At 46.1% G+C, this 15,912-nt stretch overlaps 4 protein-coding genes across 4 annotated transcripts; all 4 read left to right on the plus strand.

The window, feature by feature from the left end:
- Window positions 1-312: 312 nt before the first annotated feature.
- LOC306830568 (dynein regulatory complex subunit 4-like) lies at window positions 313-2,458 on the plus strand (the record flags this gene model as incomplete). The annotated part of the gene is made up of 5 exons (XM_079354140.1): window positions 313-327; window positions 1,019-1,216; window positions 1,673-1,879; window positions 1,963-2,017; window positions 2,106-2,458. The coding sequence occupies 5 exons, from the start codon at window positions 313-315 to the stop codon at window positions 2,456-2,458; spliced, it is 828 nt and encodes a 275-aa protein (XP_079210266.1).
- Window positions 2,459-3,046: 588 nt separating this feature from the next.
- LOC306830655 (dynein regulatory complex subunit 4-like) lies at window positions 3,047-4,224 on the plus strand. The gene is made up of 3 exons (XM_079354247.1): window positions 3,047-3,271; window positions 3,346-3,555; window positions 4,072-4,224. Exons 1-3 carry the CDS (start codon window positions 3,209-3,211, stop codon window positions 4,117-4,119), a joined length of 321 nt encoding a protein of 106 aa, XP_079210373.1. The 5' UTR covers window positions 3,047-3,208; the 3' UTR covers window positions 4,120-4,224.
- A 6,977-nt stretch (window positions 4,225-11,201) lies between these two features.
- LOC306830569 (dynein regulatory complex subunit 4-like) lies at window positions 11,202-14,565 on the plus strand (the record flags this gene model as incomplete). The annotated part of the gene is made up of 7 exons (XM_079354141.1): window positions 11,202-11,281; window positions 11,385-11,480; window positions 12,186-12,383; window positions 12,845-13,051; window positions 13,135-13,189; window positions 13,278-13,480; window positions 14,341-14,565. Exons 1-7 carry the CDS (start codon window positions 11,279-11,281, stop codon window positions 14,563-14,565), a joined length of 987 nt encoding a protein of 328 aa, XP_079210267.1. The 5' UTR covers window positions 11,202-11,278.
- LOC306830634 (dynein regulatory complex subunit 4-like) lies at window positions 14,561-15,684 on the plus strand. Its single transcript, XM_079354224.1, has 3 exons — window positions 14,561-14,731; window positions 14,806-15,015; window positions 15,532-15,684. The coding sequence occupies exons 1-3, from the start codon at window positions 14,669-14,671 to the stop codon at window positions 15,577-15,579; spliced, it is 321 nt and encodes a 106-aa protein (XP_079210350.1). The 5' UTR covers window positions 14,561-14,668; the 3' UTR covers window positions 15,580-15,684.
- The last annotated feature ends 228 nt before the right edge of the window (window positions 15,685-15,912 follow it).

The following is a 15,912-nucleotide window of genomic DNA, read 5'->3' on the forward strand; positions in this document are numbered from 1 at the left end:
GCCGTTGCCATGACAACGCCCATTCGTTTATTGCAGTTAACAGAGTCGTGAAGCTGCAGCTCGTACTTTCTGCTGATTTAAATACCGTGATTTAAAGTGACAACAAGGATCCACGAAGCCGCAGGATGGTGAGAAAAACTCGAGAAGTTACAGAAATAGCGTTTACAATGTGCTAGCTTAGCATCAGTCAGAGTCAGCTAACGGTTAGCTGCTCTGTGTTTCATTTTGCAGCCACCGAAGAAAGCTGAACGCAAGAAGAAAGCCTCCAAGGGAAAACAGCCCGCGGTGGTGGACGGACTTTCAACCAAAGAGATGTCCAAAGATCAGGTCAGAGCTGCTGCTGCTGCATGCTAAGCTAACGTTAGCATCTTCTTCAGAGTTAGGTTTTAAAGAGTTGCATGAAACGCCAAACTCCTCTCTCTGCAGCTTCTTTCAGTCCTTTCACACTGACTTCATCTCTCTGCAGCTTCTAAAGATGCTTTAAGTCACACTTTGTAAAAGTATCACGCACACTTGAAATCTTCACTTAAAGAAAGCAGACACCTTGAGGAATTTAGGTATCTATCATTTGTTGGTCACAGTCACAAGTTAGAATGAGCAGACTGAACTGAATTCAGCTCCTTGTAAGCTGAGCAAAGAACGCTGATGATGTCCTGACAGAAACAGGAACCATCCTGTGTCTTTGTAGAAAATACAGCAGATTAGATTTGGATATACTTCATTTCACTCCTGAGGGTAATTCTGTTTACACACACACACACACACTCTCTGGTGCCTTGCTCGAGGGCACCTCAGCAGTTAGGGTTAGATGCAGCTGTGATAGTGGAAGGTTCATGTGGGGAGAAGAGAACTTGATTATTTGTCTTTATTGAACCCGTGCAGATGTGAACTTCTGCAGCTCCACGGTTCATTGTGAACAGATCCCAGAACTTCCCTCTGAGCTTCACACTCTCAGTATTTGTAGTCTGCTCTGATTGGCCGCCTCTCTCTCTCTCTCTCCCCCCCCCCCCCCCGGCAGCTGGAGGAGCACATCATTCGCCTCCGGGAGGAGCTGGACAGAGAGCGGGAGGAGAGGATCTACTCCCAGCTGGAGAGGGACAAGGAACAGGCATCCTGGGAAATCTCCAAGATGAGACTGGAGGAGGTGGAGGCGAGGCTGAGGGTCAGACGGAGGGAGAAGGAGGAGGCGAAGGAGCGCCACCGGGTGGAGATCAATGTGAGCTGCACAGACCGACACACAGTTGAGCTACATGTGATTCCACCATCTTTGAGTGTGTTTGGAGTCTGAACAGGCAACCAGTACATTTCTTTAAACAGGAAGTAACGTCACATCAAAGTCGCTGTTTTCAGTTCATTCCACCAGGAGATCCTTACTTAATTTCAAAATAAAAGCAGGGTTGAATCAGACAGCAAAGTGAAGCAAGAAAGCACAACCTTTCAAAATAAAATCACTAACAATGGAATTATTCAGGATTAATTGTTGAAATTCAGCGGGGGGGAAATGAATAATTTGACAGAGCCTGATTGCCTCGGTTATGATGCACGCCACGTGAACAGAGGCGATGGCTGCAGGTTCGAATCCAAACAGCTGTTTACGCAGCATGGTCTCTTGTTACCGCTCCTTTCAAAGAGGTGAGTCCTTAACGTCACACCTGAACGCCGCCCCCTTCAGGTGCACAAGCAGAAGCTGAAGCACGTCCGGGCCGAACAGCACGCCATCGTGTCAGGCCTGAAGGTGGACGCCGTCACGGCCGCCTCGCTGATCCAGAACCAGAACACGCAGACGGAGGTGGGTCTGCGGGGGGAGCTGAGCGGCCTGCGGGCCAGCGACAGGAAGAAGCAGTTAGACGACGAAAACCGCATCAAGGAGCTCAAACTGGTGAGGCGGCGTTTTGTTTGTCACGCTTTGGTTCCTGCGGCGTGTTGTATTTCTGAAGGTGTCGTCTCTCCGTGTCCGGACAGAAGCATCAGGTGGAGCTGATGGAGCTGAACAACGACTACCAGCAGAGGATCACAGGTGAACCAGCACACATCCTGTTTTCTGAGCTGGGAACAAAAACCCCGGCCTGTCTCGTCAAACCGTCCCCGTGTTTTTCTCCAAACAGACATGGCGGTGAACTTTCACGAGAAAAGGCAGCGTGCGCTGGACGAGCACGAGAAAGAGAAGAGCGAGGAGATCCAGGAGGTGGACGAGCGATGGAAAAGTCGCGTCGCCACTCAGGTGGAGGATCAGGACCGAGAGCGTAAACAGGCCGTCCTCATCTTCTCCGAGATTCAGGAGAAACGGCGCCTGCTGCTGCAACACAAGGTGACACAAAGGCATCACGCCGCCCAACACGCCGCCCACGCCACACGCTCTCATCTCCCACAATCCACCACGGACTCTTATCTATTAGAATCCAGCAGCATGGGACCAGGAGCAGCGGGTCAGGGTGCTCCTCCTGTCTCAAGTCTCTGATTTTAGCACAGAAGGCTTTCTACTTACAGACACGCCCCCTTTTCCACTGAGGATCATTCTGATTGGACACTGCAGTAGTGTTGTAGTAAGCCTCCACTTTGTATCGACGAGGAGGCCCCGCCCCCTGATAATCTGAGAAGCTGTGGGACAGAGTGTGTGGTCCTGCAGGAGGAGACACTGTGTGTGTGTGTGTGTGTGTGTGTGTGTGTGTGTGTGTGTGTGTGTGTGTGTGTGTGTGTGGTCCTGCAGGAGGAGACACCGTGTGTGTGTGTGTGTGTGGTCCTGCAGGAGGAGACACCGTGTGTGTGTGTGTGTGTGTGTGGTCCTTTAGGAGGAGACACCGTGTGTGTGTGTGTGTGTGTGTGTGTGTGTGTGTGTGGTCCTTTAGGAGGAGCAGGAGCAGCTGAAGAAGGAGGTGCACAGAGAGGAGAGGGAGCTGGCAGCAGACAGGCAGGAGAAGGATGGTCTGCAGACGGCTCTACAGGAGTCCCAGCAGAAGCTCCCACAGCTCCAGAAGCATCTGGAAAAACTGGACAAGGACTGGAGCCAGATCATGGTACGTTCACTGCACCAACCAACAGCCACCTGGGGGAGGGGCTACTGCCCTTTGTGATGTCATGAAGGGGAGGGGCTACTGCCCTTTGTGATGTCATGAAGGGGAGGGGCTACTGCCCTTTGTGATGTCATGAAGTGGTTTCAAAGTAAGGCTGCTGATGTGTGTGACAGAAAAGTAGAGGGCGAGTGAAGGTCATGGAAAAGGAGCTGGATGAGCTGGACATGGAGAAGCTGGAGCTAGAGCTGACCGTCCAGAAGGTAACCACACTCACCACTTTTCCCTTCACGCCGCCTGCCAGCTCTCTGTAAAGGAGCCTTTTGTTTTCCGGCAGGTTGAGCAGGAGCGCGACGAGCTGAAGAGGAAGCAGACGGCGGCCTTACTGGATGCACAGCAGCAAGCCGGGCTGAAGACGATGTTGCTGGAGAGGAAGGTGGAGGTGCTGAGGAACACTCTGGAGAAGAAGAAGGCTCAGCTGTGCGCCATACTCTCCGTCCCCAACATCGAGCCAACTGCAGCCAGCCATGCTGCAGACACACTCAAGGTACGAGTTCAAAGCTCCATTTGACTCTGAGCCTGAAGGTTTCAGAGGACGAGCCTCCTGTACGGTCCAAGGCTCTGAGTCTGAAGGTTTCAGAGCCTCCTGTACGGTCCAAGGCTCTGAGTCTGAAGGTTTCAGAGGACGAGCCTCCTGTACTGTCCAAGGCTCCGAGTCTGAAGGTTTCAGAGGACGAGCCTCCTGTACGGTCCGAGGCTCTGAGCCTGAAGGTTTCAGAGGACGAGCCTCCTGTATGGTCCAAGGCTCTGAGCCTGAAGGTTTCAGAGGACGAGCCTCCTGTATGGTCCGAGGCTCTGAGTCACTGGATGTGCTAATATTGGAAGATTGTTTGGGTTGGTGAATGAATCGGTTGAGGTGTAAACGAAAGATAAGGTCTGCGTCTCTTCCTGGCTCCGAGTCGCTCCGAGAAGGATCCTGAATCTCTTCTGGGATGTTTGAAGTTCTCTGGATGTTTGTGAACATCCTAACCCTAACCTGTCATGTTTCTGATTCTCCTTTCAGCCACACGGGGGCGCTGTTGATCCAGGCTCAGCTTTAATGGATGACTGATTTCTTCGTTTCATTATTTTATTACTCTACGTTTAACGATGACTCAGCAGTTTTACACAAAGAGGAAGAATGAAAATAAAGTCTGAGATATAAATATGATTTAAATGTATTAGTCTATTATTGTAAAATATTTTACTCTAAATAATAAATACATACTAATTTAAGTGCCATAACTATTATTATTATTATTGCCTTTTATTTAGAACAAAAATATAAACACAGAATTTAATAAAATAAAACTAAATAAGTTTAACAGGTGTGTTAAAATACTTTATTGACATACTTCACCAAAATATCCATCCTTTTATTTACATTTTTTGATACGTGTTACATGTTTATTATATTTTCCTTTTTTATATTTTATTTTAGAGCTTGTTTTATTTTTGTAGTCTGTTGCGCTGATGTCACTTCCTGTGTTTCCGTGCCACTCAGACACTCAGAAAGTCCATACAAACATAAAATACATTTCATATTTTTTATTTTGATTAAATTTTTTTTATCGGTATTATTAAATTATATCAAAGTATTGATTTTTAAATTGATTTCATAAATGTCATTTTATTTGAATAAATCCATTAATTAAATAAAATTCTATTTCATTGAACTTGTAGTGAAAATGTAAATTTCATTCAGGAGTCAAACGTTAGGAGTGATCACAGAAACTGTTGGAACATATTTGCTCTGAGTGTGTTCAATGACATTTAAAGTAAAGTACTTTGTAGCACGGTGTTTTCTCTTCATATTTATAGGACATTAAAGGTCCCATATTTGACCTTTTTAGAGTTACTATATCTATCAAAAATGTCAAATACTCTACAAAGTGTTGGGCGTCCTCCACGGGCATGAAGGTCCTATTGCAGGTAAGAGAAGTTCATCACCTGCTGTAGTTAACTAGTCTACTATTTCCTAGAACTCAGAGGGCGACCTCCTTTCCCACCTCTAGTCTAATATTTCTTATAAGATCGCAGCTCAAAATAAAATCATCTAACACCCAGCCAAGGAGGAAGGGTCCATCTGAGCGCTGCCAGGATGATCTAAATACCCGTCCCCTAGGATAATTAGGTACCAAGCCCTTAACAGCTCCCCCTCTACTGTCGCTGCTTCGTGCTATGAGCTGTGAACATCTGTTTCTTTGTTCAGTGTGCCGTAGTGCGATGGGTCAGTGCTGACCTCCGAGGCTCACGGGCCGTCGGGAAGAAACCCAATCAAAACAGGAGGATTTCACAAGAACATGTTAAACATACAGCACAGATGAAATCCCATCAACCCACAGTGCAAACCTGCAGTGCATTAAAAAAAGCACGAAACAATAACAATAAACATGACAATTAAATAAAAAATAAAAAAAGGCATTTTATGGCATTTATTGGAAATTGTCATTAAAAAAAAATCTGACAAAATCTTTTGAAACTCCAATACAAAACAGATTTTTGCTGCCGCCGAGGAGATGGGAAAAACCATAGATCCTATACATATATTATGTGTATGGTTTTTCCCATAGTTTTTTTCCCGTCTCCTCGGCAGCAGCGAAAATCAGGATTGCGTGCTGTAATGACGTCAGTTAAAAAAACCTCGCGGGGAGGCACTCGTGAGTGTGACTGAATAAAGCCGGCTTCTTAAATAACATGTTGTTGTTTCTACTTGTATTTGTGAATCTTTATTCACTTGAACAAAGTCAGATCCACCTGATGACGTCACACATCGACCTCTGTTACCGTTCCTTTGAGCTGTTTGACCTCACTTTGGGATCCCTAACCACTTCCTGTTTCTGTGCCTAACTTTGTACATCTACTAGAAGGGCCTTACTGTATTTCAAAATAAAAGCACACAGCACGTTTTTCTGACAGTAAGTAAGCGAGTAAGTAAGTTTTCCTGAATATTTTCATTTTACTCTGTTTAAATCAGAACATACATTCAGTCAGAACTGGACGAGTTGTGGTCGTGAGAATTTCAGCAGAAAATGCAATAAAATACTAAAATTCATTCTTATTGTTAGCAGAACAACTTTTTTACGCAGCGTTCAAACGAAGACACAAACACACATGAACTTCTCTTTGCTGTGAACATCCGCATTGCGGGCACACGCGCTTTTATTAAGTTCACCTGTAGGGTCACTAATTACACAGGTTAGGTCACATGACAACACATGGGAAATCAAAATAGAAAAACAAATACAGACAGGGGCATAATCTCAAACACAAAATGAAATTAGAGCACAAATCTCAACACCCCCACTTGCTCACATTTCCCAAATTTCATCCTATTAACATGCATACAGAAAAATGCAGACACTTCATATTCCAAACATAAACATCTTAAACCTTTCCAGCTTTAACTTAGTAGCAGGCTTCGTTAACACATCTGCAACCATATCATTGGTTGGGCAGTACTTAAGGTGTATTTCACCATCATTCACTAAGGACCTAACAAAGTGGTATTTTATGTCGACATGCTTGCAGCGTTGTCTATGAACTGGATTTTTGGCTAAAGCTATAGCTCCTTGATTGTCTTCATAGACAGCATTTGTAACCTTGACCGTCAAAACACTTCATCAGCTGTTTTAAATGTAAACATTCCTGCATTGTCGCAGCTAATGCCACATATTCGGCCTCACAGGTAGATCATGCAACTGTTGGCTGTCGTTTGGTTTTCCAAGAAACCAGTGGACCGTTCTTGTTTAAGCTGATGCAGTACCCTGTCGTACTCTTTCTATCATCAACATCAGAAGCCCAATTTGCATCACTGTAGGCATGAATCAGGTTGTCTTCTGCATATTTACAAAAACACAATGCTTTGTCTTGGGTTCCCTTCAAATATCGTAAAACATGCTTCACAGTTGCCCATTGATCAGAAAAAGGTTTGTTGAAATACATAGACAGTTTACTCACAACAAAACTTAAATCTGGCCTTGTACAGGTTGCTAAGTAAATTAAACTCCCTACTGCCTCTCTGTATTTCCTGACATCATCCATGTCTTCCGCATCATTACTGTAATCAAGTTTTTGTTCACATGGGGTTGCTCTTGGTTGACAGTTTAACATAGAAAATCTTTCCAGAACTTTTTGTACATACTTGCTCTGAGACATTTTGACAGTGTCACCATTTTGTACAAAATCAATACCAAGAAAATGAGAGAGTTTGCCAAGATCTTTCATTTGAAACTTGGAATTCAGCATTTCTTTGACACATTTCAAGATTTTCTCACCACTAGCAGCAATAATTAAATCATCAACCCATATGATTATGTGAATCTTCACTTTCTCAGTGACTTTACTATAGACACAATGGTCAACTGGATTTTGCACAAACTTCATTTCACACAGATAGTTATGCAACATCTTGTTCCAATTGCGTCCTGACTGTTTTAGTCCATACAGGGATTTGTTTAGTTTACATACTAGTGTGTCATTATCGCCATTATCTCCAGATTTGATTTCATAACCTTCTGGCTGATCCATGTATATCTCGCATTCAATTGGCGCATGCAAATACGCAGTTTTCACGTCCATCTGGTGGACAATCAGATCATTCTGCACCGCTTTTTGTACAAAAACTCTTACGCTCGTCATGCTCGCTGTTGGAGAAAAAGTCTCGTCATAATTTACGCCTTGTTTTTGACTAAATCCTTTTGCGACATATCTAGCCTTGTATTTGTCTGTTCCATCATTGTTCTTTTTCAAGGCATAAACCCACCTTCCCCCCACTACACCTTTGCCCTCGGGTAGTGTGGTCAGGGTGAATGTTGAGTTGTCATTTAACGATTGCACTTCCTCATCCATAGCATTACGCCATTTCTTCGCGTTTACTGAATTTACAGCTTCTTTGTATGTTAAAGGGATATCACATACAAGTTTATAGCAGTAATCAATGTTGGTCATATCATCTCCGAAACCACAAATGTAATCTCCATAACGCTCTGGCTCTCTTCGCTCTCTGGCAGGATAGCGCCTCTCTAGAGGTGCATCTCCATTCTCACGCTCTTCTTTCTCCGCTTTTATTGTGCCTGTTGCGCCTGACTCGCGCTCTGTGTCACTTTCAGTTATCTCTAGGCCTATTTGTGAGACAGCAGGAGGGATGTGTACGCCTTGTCCCTTTCTTTGGACAAAAACATCATCATCTTCTGCATCCTGCATGTTTTTATTTTGTCTAGAGACGAACTCAACGAGCCTATGTTTTTGAATCTTTTTGTCGCTGGGATAGTAAATCGTGTATGCTGGACTATTTTTGTCATAACCGACGAAAACCCCTTCTTTACCTCTAGAGTCCAACTTTCCTCTATGATGTTTGTATGCATAACAGATCTGTCCGAACTTCTGCATCCTAGCGACATTTGGCTGCCTACCGGTTAACATGTAATAAGGTGTCTGTTTAGTGCGCTTGTTAAAACACCTATTCCTTACGACTGCCGCGGTCTGGACAGCATATGTCCACAAATATTTTGGTAGCTCGCTCTCGATGAGCATACATCTGGCCATACCAAACAGTGTTCGCCAACTGCGTTCGGCTGTGCCGTTTTGGTGCGGGGAATATGGGGCCGAGGTTTCATGCCGGATACCTTTCTCGCTCAGCAATGTCCGAAACTCTCTGCCCGTGTACTCAGTCCCGTTGTCAGATCGCATCGATTTTATTGTCCCATAAGGGGCCATATCAGCTATGAACTTTTCAGTAGCTTGCACGGTGTCACTCTTTTTTTTCAGAAAATAAACAAATACCGCACTAGAATAATCATCTGTAAAAGATAATGCGTATCTGTGACCATCTAGAGACATTGGATCTATGGGGCCGGCTAAATCAGTATGAACCATGTCAAGTGGCGCTTTGGCCCTTCGATCTAGATTTCTGTTTCTGGTTTGCACAAATTTCCCCTGTATGCAGATCTCACAACTAGGGGTAGGTATGCCTCCCTTTTTATCAATGACCATCCCATCAACAACATCACACATTCTCCTTAAATCTGCAAAATTACAATGTCCGAAAATCTCATGCCAGCTCTGCAGATCTAAGCTTTTCTTGCATTTGTCATTACAGTCATTTTCTGTTGTGTGTAGATAATAAAGTTTGTTGTGCACATGTATGGGGAATTTGGTACCGTCTTTATGTAGCAGGACGTTTCTCTTCTCGCTGAAAATCACAGTAGCTCCATTTGAAGTAGCAGCCTTCACGGAGAAGATATCTTGAGGGTATGTAGGAATGTACAGGGCACCCTTCAGCATTGTTCGGAATGATTGTCCCTTGCTGTCGAGTAGCCACACCTCCGCGTCACCCCTGCGTTTGGCCACTCCATTGCCCCTGGATCCGTCAGCCAATTCCACACAGTGGGTACCGGCCTGGAAACTTTCATCAAACTTTTTGAAGTTTGCAATGTCTGTGACAATGTGTGACGTGGCACCTGCATCGACCATCAGCCCTCTTCTCACACCAGGCACCTGCTTCTCCGCGTCTTTGTCACTTATCTGGAAGGCGAACTCCTTACACCCAGTCTTCTCTGAAACTCTCTGTGCTTTGTCCCGCTGTTTCCTCCGTCTACAACTTGCACTGTTGTGAGTGTTACTTTTACATTGATGGCACCACTGTTTGCGCACACAGTTTCTGGCTATGTGACCTCTGTTGCCGCATTTGTAACACACAATGTCCGTATTACGTCCACTCGCTCCCTCTCGATCATGCTTTGATTCATAATGCGCTCTTGCCTTCATCACATTGTCCTCAAAAGCTGTTGCGCGCATGGTTTCATTGTCCTCAAAACTTCTCAGCTTCGTCTTAAATTCAGCAAAAGTGAACTGATCGTCAGTCTGGGTTATATGGATTGCAAAGGGTTTAAAAGTCTCTGGTAGCCCCTTTAAAACCATCGCTATCAGAAGGCCATCACTTAATTGTTCATCTGCTTTTCTGAGGGCAGTGATTGCAGTCTCTGCTCTGATTATATATTCGGTGACGCTCTCATTTGGTGATTTTTGCAAAGAGGTTAACTCGGTATACGGGTTAATTATCCTTGGTTTTCCTTTTCCATCGTAGTACTCTCGGAGAATCTTTAGCGCTGCGCGGCCATCATCTGCTGCTTCTCTCATTATAAGCGACAGGCTCTTATCATCCAGGAACTGAATGAGCTCCGCGTAAGCCTCGGCATTTTTCCCCTCCTCCTCCTCATCATCATCGGCGATGGGCTCTTTTAGGATTGTGTCCTTCAAGCCTTGTAGACAAAGGTGACCCAAAAATTTCGTTTCCCACAGTTCATAATTTCTCTCGTCACCGTCAAAAACGAGTCTCGCCCAGCGGCTACTTGGTCCGGCGCCTCCGTCTTTTCTGCTCATGTTGCAGGTTCACACAGAATTCAGGTGCACGCTGTAAACGTCGCGACTCTCACCCGACAAGTAAATCTCACTGTGCGTTATGAGATCTGGGCCCATAACCTGTTAGCAGAACAACTTTTTTACGCAGCGTTCAAACGAAGACACAAACACACATGAACTTCTCTTTGCTGTGAACATCCGCATTGCGGGCACACGCGCTTTTATTAAGTTCACCTGTAGGGTCACTAATTACACAGGTTAGGTCACATGACAACACATGGGAAATCAAAATAGAAAAACAAATACAGACAGGGGCATAATCTCAACACAAAATGAAATTAGAGCACAAATCTCAACACTTATGTTGAAATGTGTGCAAGGTAGAGAAGATTGTTTTCTTCATTATAAAATGTAGTTATATAACTAAATGTCACAATGCACATTTAGAATCACTATGGACATGGTATTGCAATGGTTTCCTGAGAATGACCCTGCTGTTTGTCTGATTACAAAGGAGCAGGCTCATCGTTGTGTTTACTATTAATGACCTTACTGAAGAGCCCAGCTGAATCAAACGTCCCTTTAACTGGCAGAATCATGAACCACGTGAATCTCATTTCAATTTACATTTCAGAATGATTCCTTATTATTTATTTTCTATTTACCATAATCGTATTATATTATTATACAATATAGTTCCCTTTAATTTTGTTTAAAATAAAGAAGAAGCATTTTTCAAGAGACGCCGTTGCCATGACAACGCCCATTCGTTTATTGCAGTTAACAGAGTCGTGAAGCTGCAGCTCGTACTTTCTGCTGATTTAAATACCGTGATTTAAAGTGACAACAAGGATCCACGAAGCCGCAGGATGGTGAGAAAAACTCGAGAAGTTACAGAAATAGCGTTTACAATGTGCTAGCTTAGCATCAGTCAGAGTCAGCTAACGGTTAGCTGCTCTGTGTTTCATTTTGCAGCCACCGAAGAAAGCTGAACGCAAGAAGAAAGCCTCCAAGGGAAAACAGCCCGCGGTGGTGGACGGACTTTCAACCAAAGAGATGTCCAAAGATCAGGTCAGAGCTGCTGCTGCTGCATGCTAAGCTAACGTTAGCATCTTCTTCAGAGTTAGGTTTTAAAGAGTTGCATGAAACGCCAAACTCCTCTCTCTGCAGCTTCTTTCAGTCCTTTCACACTGACTTCATCTCTCTGCAGCTTCTAAAGATGCTTTAAGTCACACTTTGTAAAAGTATCACGCACACTTGAAATCTTCACTTAAAGAAAGCAGACACCTTGAGGAATTTAGGTATCTATCATTTGTTGGTCACAGTCACAAGTTAGAATGAGCAGACTGAACTGAATTCAGCTCCTTGTAAGCTGAGCAAAGAACGCTGATGATGTCCTGACAGAAACAGGAACCATCCTGTGTCTTTGTAGAAAATACAGCAGATTAGATTTGGATATACTTCATTTCACTCCTGAGGGTAATTCTGTTTACACACACACACACACACACACACACACACACACTCTCTCTGGTGCCTTGCTCGAGGGCACCTCAGCAGTTAGGGTTAGATGCAGCTGTGATAGTGGAAGGTTCATGTGGGGAGAAGAGAACTTGATTATTTGTCTTTATTGAACCCGTGCAGATGTGAACTTCTGCAGCTCCACGGTTCATTGTGAACAGATCCCAGAACTTCCCTCTGAGCTTCACACTCTCAGTATTTGTAGTCTGCTCTGATTGGCCGCCTCTCTCTCTCTCTCCCCCCCCCCCCCGGCAGCTGGAGGAGCACATCATTCGCCTCCGGGAGGAGCTGGACAGAGAGCGGGAGGAGAGGAGCTACTGCCAGCTGGAGAGGGACAAGATGCAGGCATCCTGGGAAATCTCCAAGAGGAGCCTGGAGGAGGTGGAGGCGAGGCTGAGGGTCAGACGGAGGGAGAAGGAGGAGGCGAAGGAGCGCCACCGGGTGGAGATCAATGTGAGCTGCACAGACCGACACACAGTTGAGCTACATGTGATTCCACCATCTTTGAGTGTGTTTGGAGTCTGAACAGGCAACCAGTACATTTCTTTAAACAGGAAGTAACGTCACATCAAAGTCGCTGTTTTCAGTTCATTCCACCAGGAGATCCTTACTTAATTTCAAAATAAAAGCAGGGTTGAATCAGACAGCAAAGTGAAGCAAGAAAGCACAACCTTTCAAAATAAAATCACTAACAATGGAATTATTCAGGATTAATTGTTGAAATTCAGCGGGGGGGGGGGGGGATGAATAATTTGACAGAGCCTGATTGCCTCGGTTATGATGCACGCCACGTGAACAGAGGCGATGGCTGCAGGTTCGAATCCAAACAGCTGTTTACGCAGCATGGTCTCTTGTTACCGCTCCTTTCAAAGAGGTGAGTCCTTAACGTCACACCTGAACGCCGCCCCCTTCAGGTGCACAAGCAGAAGCTGAAGCACGTCCGGGCCGAACAGCACGCCATCGTGTCAGGCCTGAAGGTGGACGCCGTCACGGCCGCCTCGCTGATCCAGAACCAGAACACGCAGACGGAGGTGGGTCTGCGGGGGGAGCTGAGCGGCCTGCGGGCCAGCGACAGGAAGAAGCAGTTAGACGACGAAAACCGCATCAAGGAGCTCAAACTGGTGAGGCGGCGTTTTGTTTGTCACGCTTTGGTTCCTGCGGCGTGTTGTATTTCTGAAGGTGTCGTCTCTCCGTGTCCGGACAGAAGCATCAGGTGGAGCTGATGGAGCTGAACAACGACTACCAGCAGAGGATCACAGGTGAACCAGCACACATCCTGTTTTCTGAGCTGGGAACAAAAACCCCGGCCTGTCTCGTCAAACCGTCCCCGTGTTTTTCTCCAAACAGACATGGCGGTGAACTTTCACGAGAAAAGGCAGCGTGCGCTGGACGAGCACGAGAAAGAGAAGAGCGAGGAGATCCAGGAGGTGGACGAGCGATGGAAAAGTCGCGTCGCCACTCAGGTGGAGGATCAGGACCGAGAGCGTAAACAGGCCGTCCTCATCTTCTCCGAGATTCAGGAGAAACGGCTCCTGCTGCTGCAACACAAGGTGACACAAAGGCATCACGCCGCCCAACACGCCGCCCACGCCACACGCTCTCATCTCCCACAATCCACCATGGACTCTTATCTATTAGAATCCAGCAGCATGGGACCAGGAGCAGCGGGTCAGGGTGCTCCTCCTGTCTCAAGTCTCTGATTTTAGCACAGAAGGCTTTCTACTTACAGACACGCCCCCTTTTCCACTGAGGATCATTCTGATTGGACACTGCAGTAGTGTTGTAGTAAGCCTCCACTTTGTATCGACGAGGAGGCCCCGCCCCCTGATAATCTGAGAAGCTGTGGGACAGAGTGTGTGGTCCTGCAGGAGGAGACACTGTGTGTGTGTGTGTGTGTGTGTGTGTGTGTGTGTGTGTGTGTGTGTGTGGTCCTGCAGGAGGAGAAACTGTGTGTGTGGTCCTGCAGGAGGAGACACCGTGTGTGTGTGTGTGTGGTCCTGCAGGAGGAGACACCGTGTGTGTGTGTGTGTGTGTGTGTGTGTGGTCCTTTAGGAGGAGACACCGTGTGTGTGTGTGTGTGTGTGTGTGTGTGTGTGTGTGTGTGTGTGTGTGTGTGGTCCTGCAGGAGAAGACACTGTGTGTGTGTGTGTGTGTGTGTGTGGTCCTTTAGGAGGAGCAGGAGCAGCTGAAGAAGGAGGTGCACAGAGAGGAGAGTGTGTGTGTGTGTGTGTGGTCCTGCAGGAGAAGACACTGTGTGTGTGTGTGTGTGTGTGTGTGTGTGTGTGGTCCTTTAGGAGGAGCAGGAGCAGCTGAAGAAGGAGGTGCACAGAGAGGAGAGTGTGTGTGTGTGTGTGTGTGGTCCTGCAGGAGAAGACACTGTGTGTGTGTGTGTGTGTGTGTGGTCCTTTAGGAGGAGCAGGAGCAGCTGAAGAAGGAGGTGCACAGAGAGGAGAGGGAGCTGGCAGCAGACAGGCAGGAGAAGGATGGTCTGCAGACGGCTCTGCAGGAGTCCCAGCAGAAGCTCCCACAGCTCCAGAAGCATCTGGAAAAACTGGACAAGGACTGGAGCCAGATCATGGTACGTTCACTGCACCAACCAACAGCCACCTGGGGGAGGGGCTACTGCCCTTTGTGATGTCATGAAGGGGAGGGGCTACTGCCCTTTGTGATGTCATGAAGTGGTTTCAAAGTAAGGCTGCTGATGTGTGTGACAGAAAAGTAGAGGGCGAGTGAAGGTCATGGAAAAGGAGCTGGATGAGCTGGACATGGAGAAGCTGGAGCTAGAGCTGACCGTCCAGAAGGTAACCACACTCACCACTTTTCCCTTCACGCCGCCTGCCAGCTCTCTGTAAAGGAGCCTTTTGTTTTCCGGCAGGTTGAGCAGGAGCGCGACGAGCTGAAGAGGAAGCAGACGGCGGCCTTACTGGATGCACAGCAGCAAGCCGGGCTGAAGACGATGTTGCTGGAGAGGAAGGTGGAGGTGCTGAGGAACACTCTGGAGAAGAAGAAGGCTCAGCTGTGCGCCATACTCTCCGTCCCCAACATCGAGCCAACTGCAGCCAGCCATGCTGCAGACACACTCAAGGTACGAGTTCAAAGCTCCATTTGACTCTGAGCCTGAAGGTTTCAGAGGACGAGCCTCCTGTACGGTCCAAGGCTCTGAGTCTGAAGGTTTCAGAGGACGAGCCTCCTGTACGGTCCAAGGCTCTGAGTCTGAAGGTTTCAGAGGACGAGCCTCCCGTACGGTCCAAGGCTCCGAGTCTGAAGGTTTCAGAGCCTCCCGTACGGTCCAAGGCTCTGAGCCTGAAGGTTTCAGAGGACGAGCCTCCTGTACGGTCCAAGGCTCTGAGCCTGAAGGTTTCAGAGGACGAGCCTCCTGTACGGTCCAAGGCTCTGAGTCACTGGATGTGCTAATATTGGAAGATTGTTTGGGTTGGTGAATGAATCGGTTGAGGTGTAAACGAAAGATAAGGTCTGCGTCTCTTCCTGGCTCCGAGTCGCTCCGAGAAGGATCCTGAATCTCTTCTGGGATGTTTGAAGTTCTCTGGATGTTTGTGAACATCCTAACCCTAACCTGTCATGTTTCTGATTCTCCTTTCAGCCACACGGGGGCGCTGTTGATCCAGGCTCAGCTTTAATGGATGACTGATTTCTTCGTTTCATTATTTTATTACTCTACGTTTAACGATGACTCAGCAGTTTTACACAAAGAGGAAGAATGAAAATAAAGTCTGAGATATAAATATGATTTAAATATATTTGTCTATTATTGTAAAATATTTTACTCTAAATAATAAATACATACTAATTTAAGTGCCATAACTATTATTATTATTATTGCCTTTTATTTAGAACAAAAATATAAACACAGAATTTAATAAAATAAAACTAAATAAGTTTAACAGGTGTGTTAAAATACTTTATTGACATACTTCACCAAAATATCCATCCTTTTATTTACATTTTTTGATACGTGTTACAT

Source organism: Symphodus melops (genome assembly GCF_947650265.1).
Source record: "Symphodus melops genome assembly, chromosome: 10".
Classification (NCBI taxonomy): domain Eukaryota; kingdom Metazoa; phylum Chordata; class Actinopteri; order Labriformes; family Labridae; genus Symphodus; species Symphodus melops.

Bases quoted from the DNA above. Each gene is read 5' to 3' on its own strand.
- LOC306830634 (XM_079354224.1), top strand. From the start codon at position 14,669: ATGGAAAAGGAGCTGGATGAGCTGGACATGGAGAAGCTGGAGCTAGAG. The intron at 14,732-14,805 runs GTAACCACACTC...GTTTTCCGGCAG, and splicing joins TAGAGCTGACCGTCCAGAAG to GTTGAGCAGGAGCGCGACGA. The intron at 15,016-15,531 runs GTACGAGTTCAA...TTCTCCTTTCAG, and splicing joins ATGCTGCAGACACACTCAAG to CCACACGGGGGCGCTGTTGA.
- LOC306830655 (XM_079354247.1), top strand. From the start codon at position 3,209: ATGGAAAAGGAGCTGGATGAGCTGGACATGGAGAAGCTGGAGCTAGAG. The intron at 3,272-3,345 runs GTAACCACACTC...GTTTTCCGGCAG, and splicing joins TAGAGCTGACCGTCCAGAAG to GTTGAGCAGGAGCGCGACGA. The intron at 3,556-4,071 runs GTACGAGTTCAA...TTCTCCTTTCAG, and splicing joins ATGCTGCAGACACACTCAAG to CCACACGGGGGCGCTGTTGA.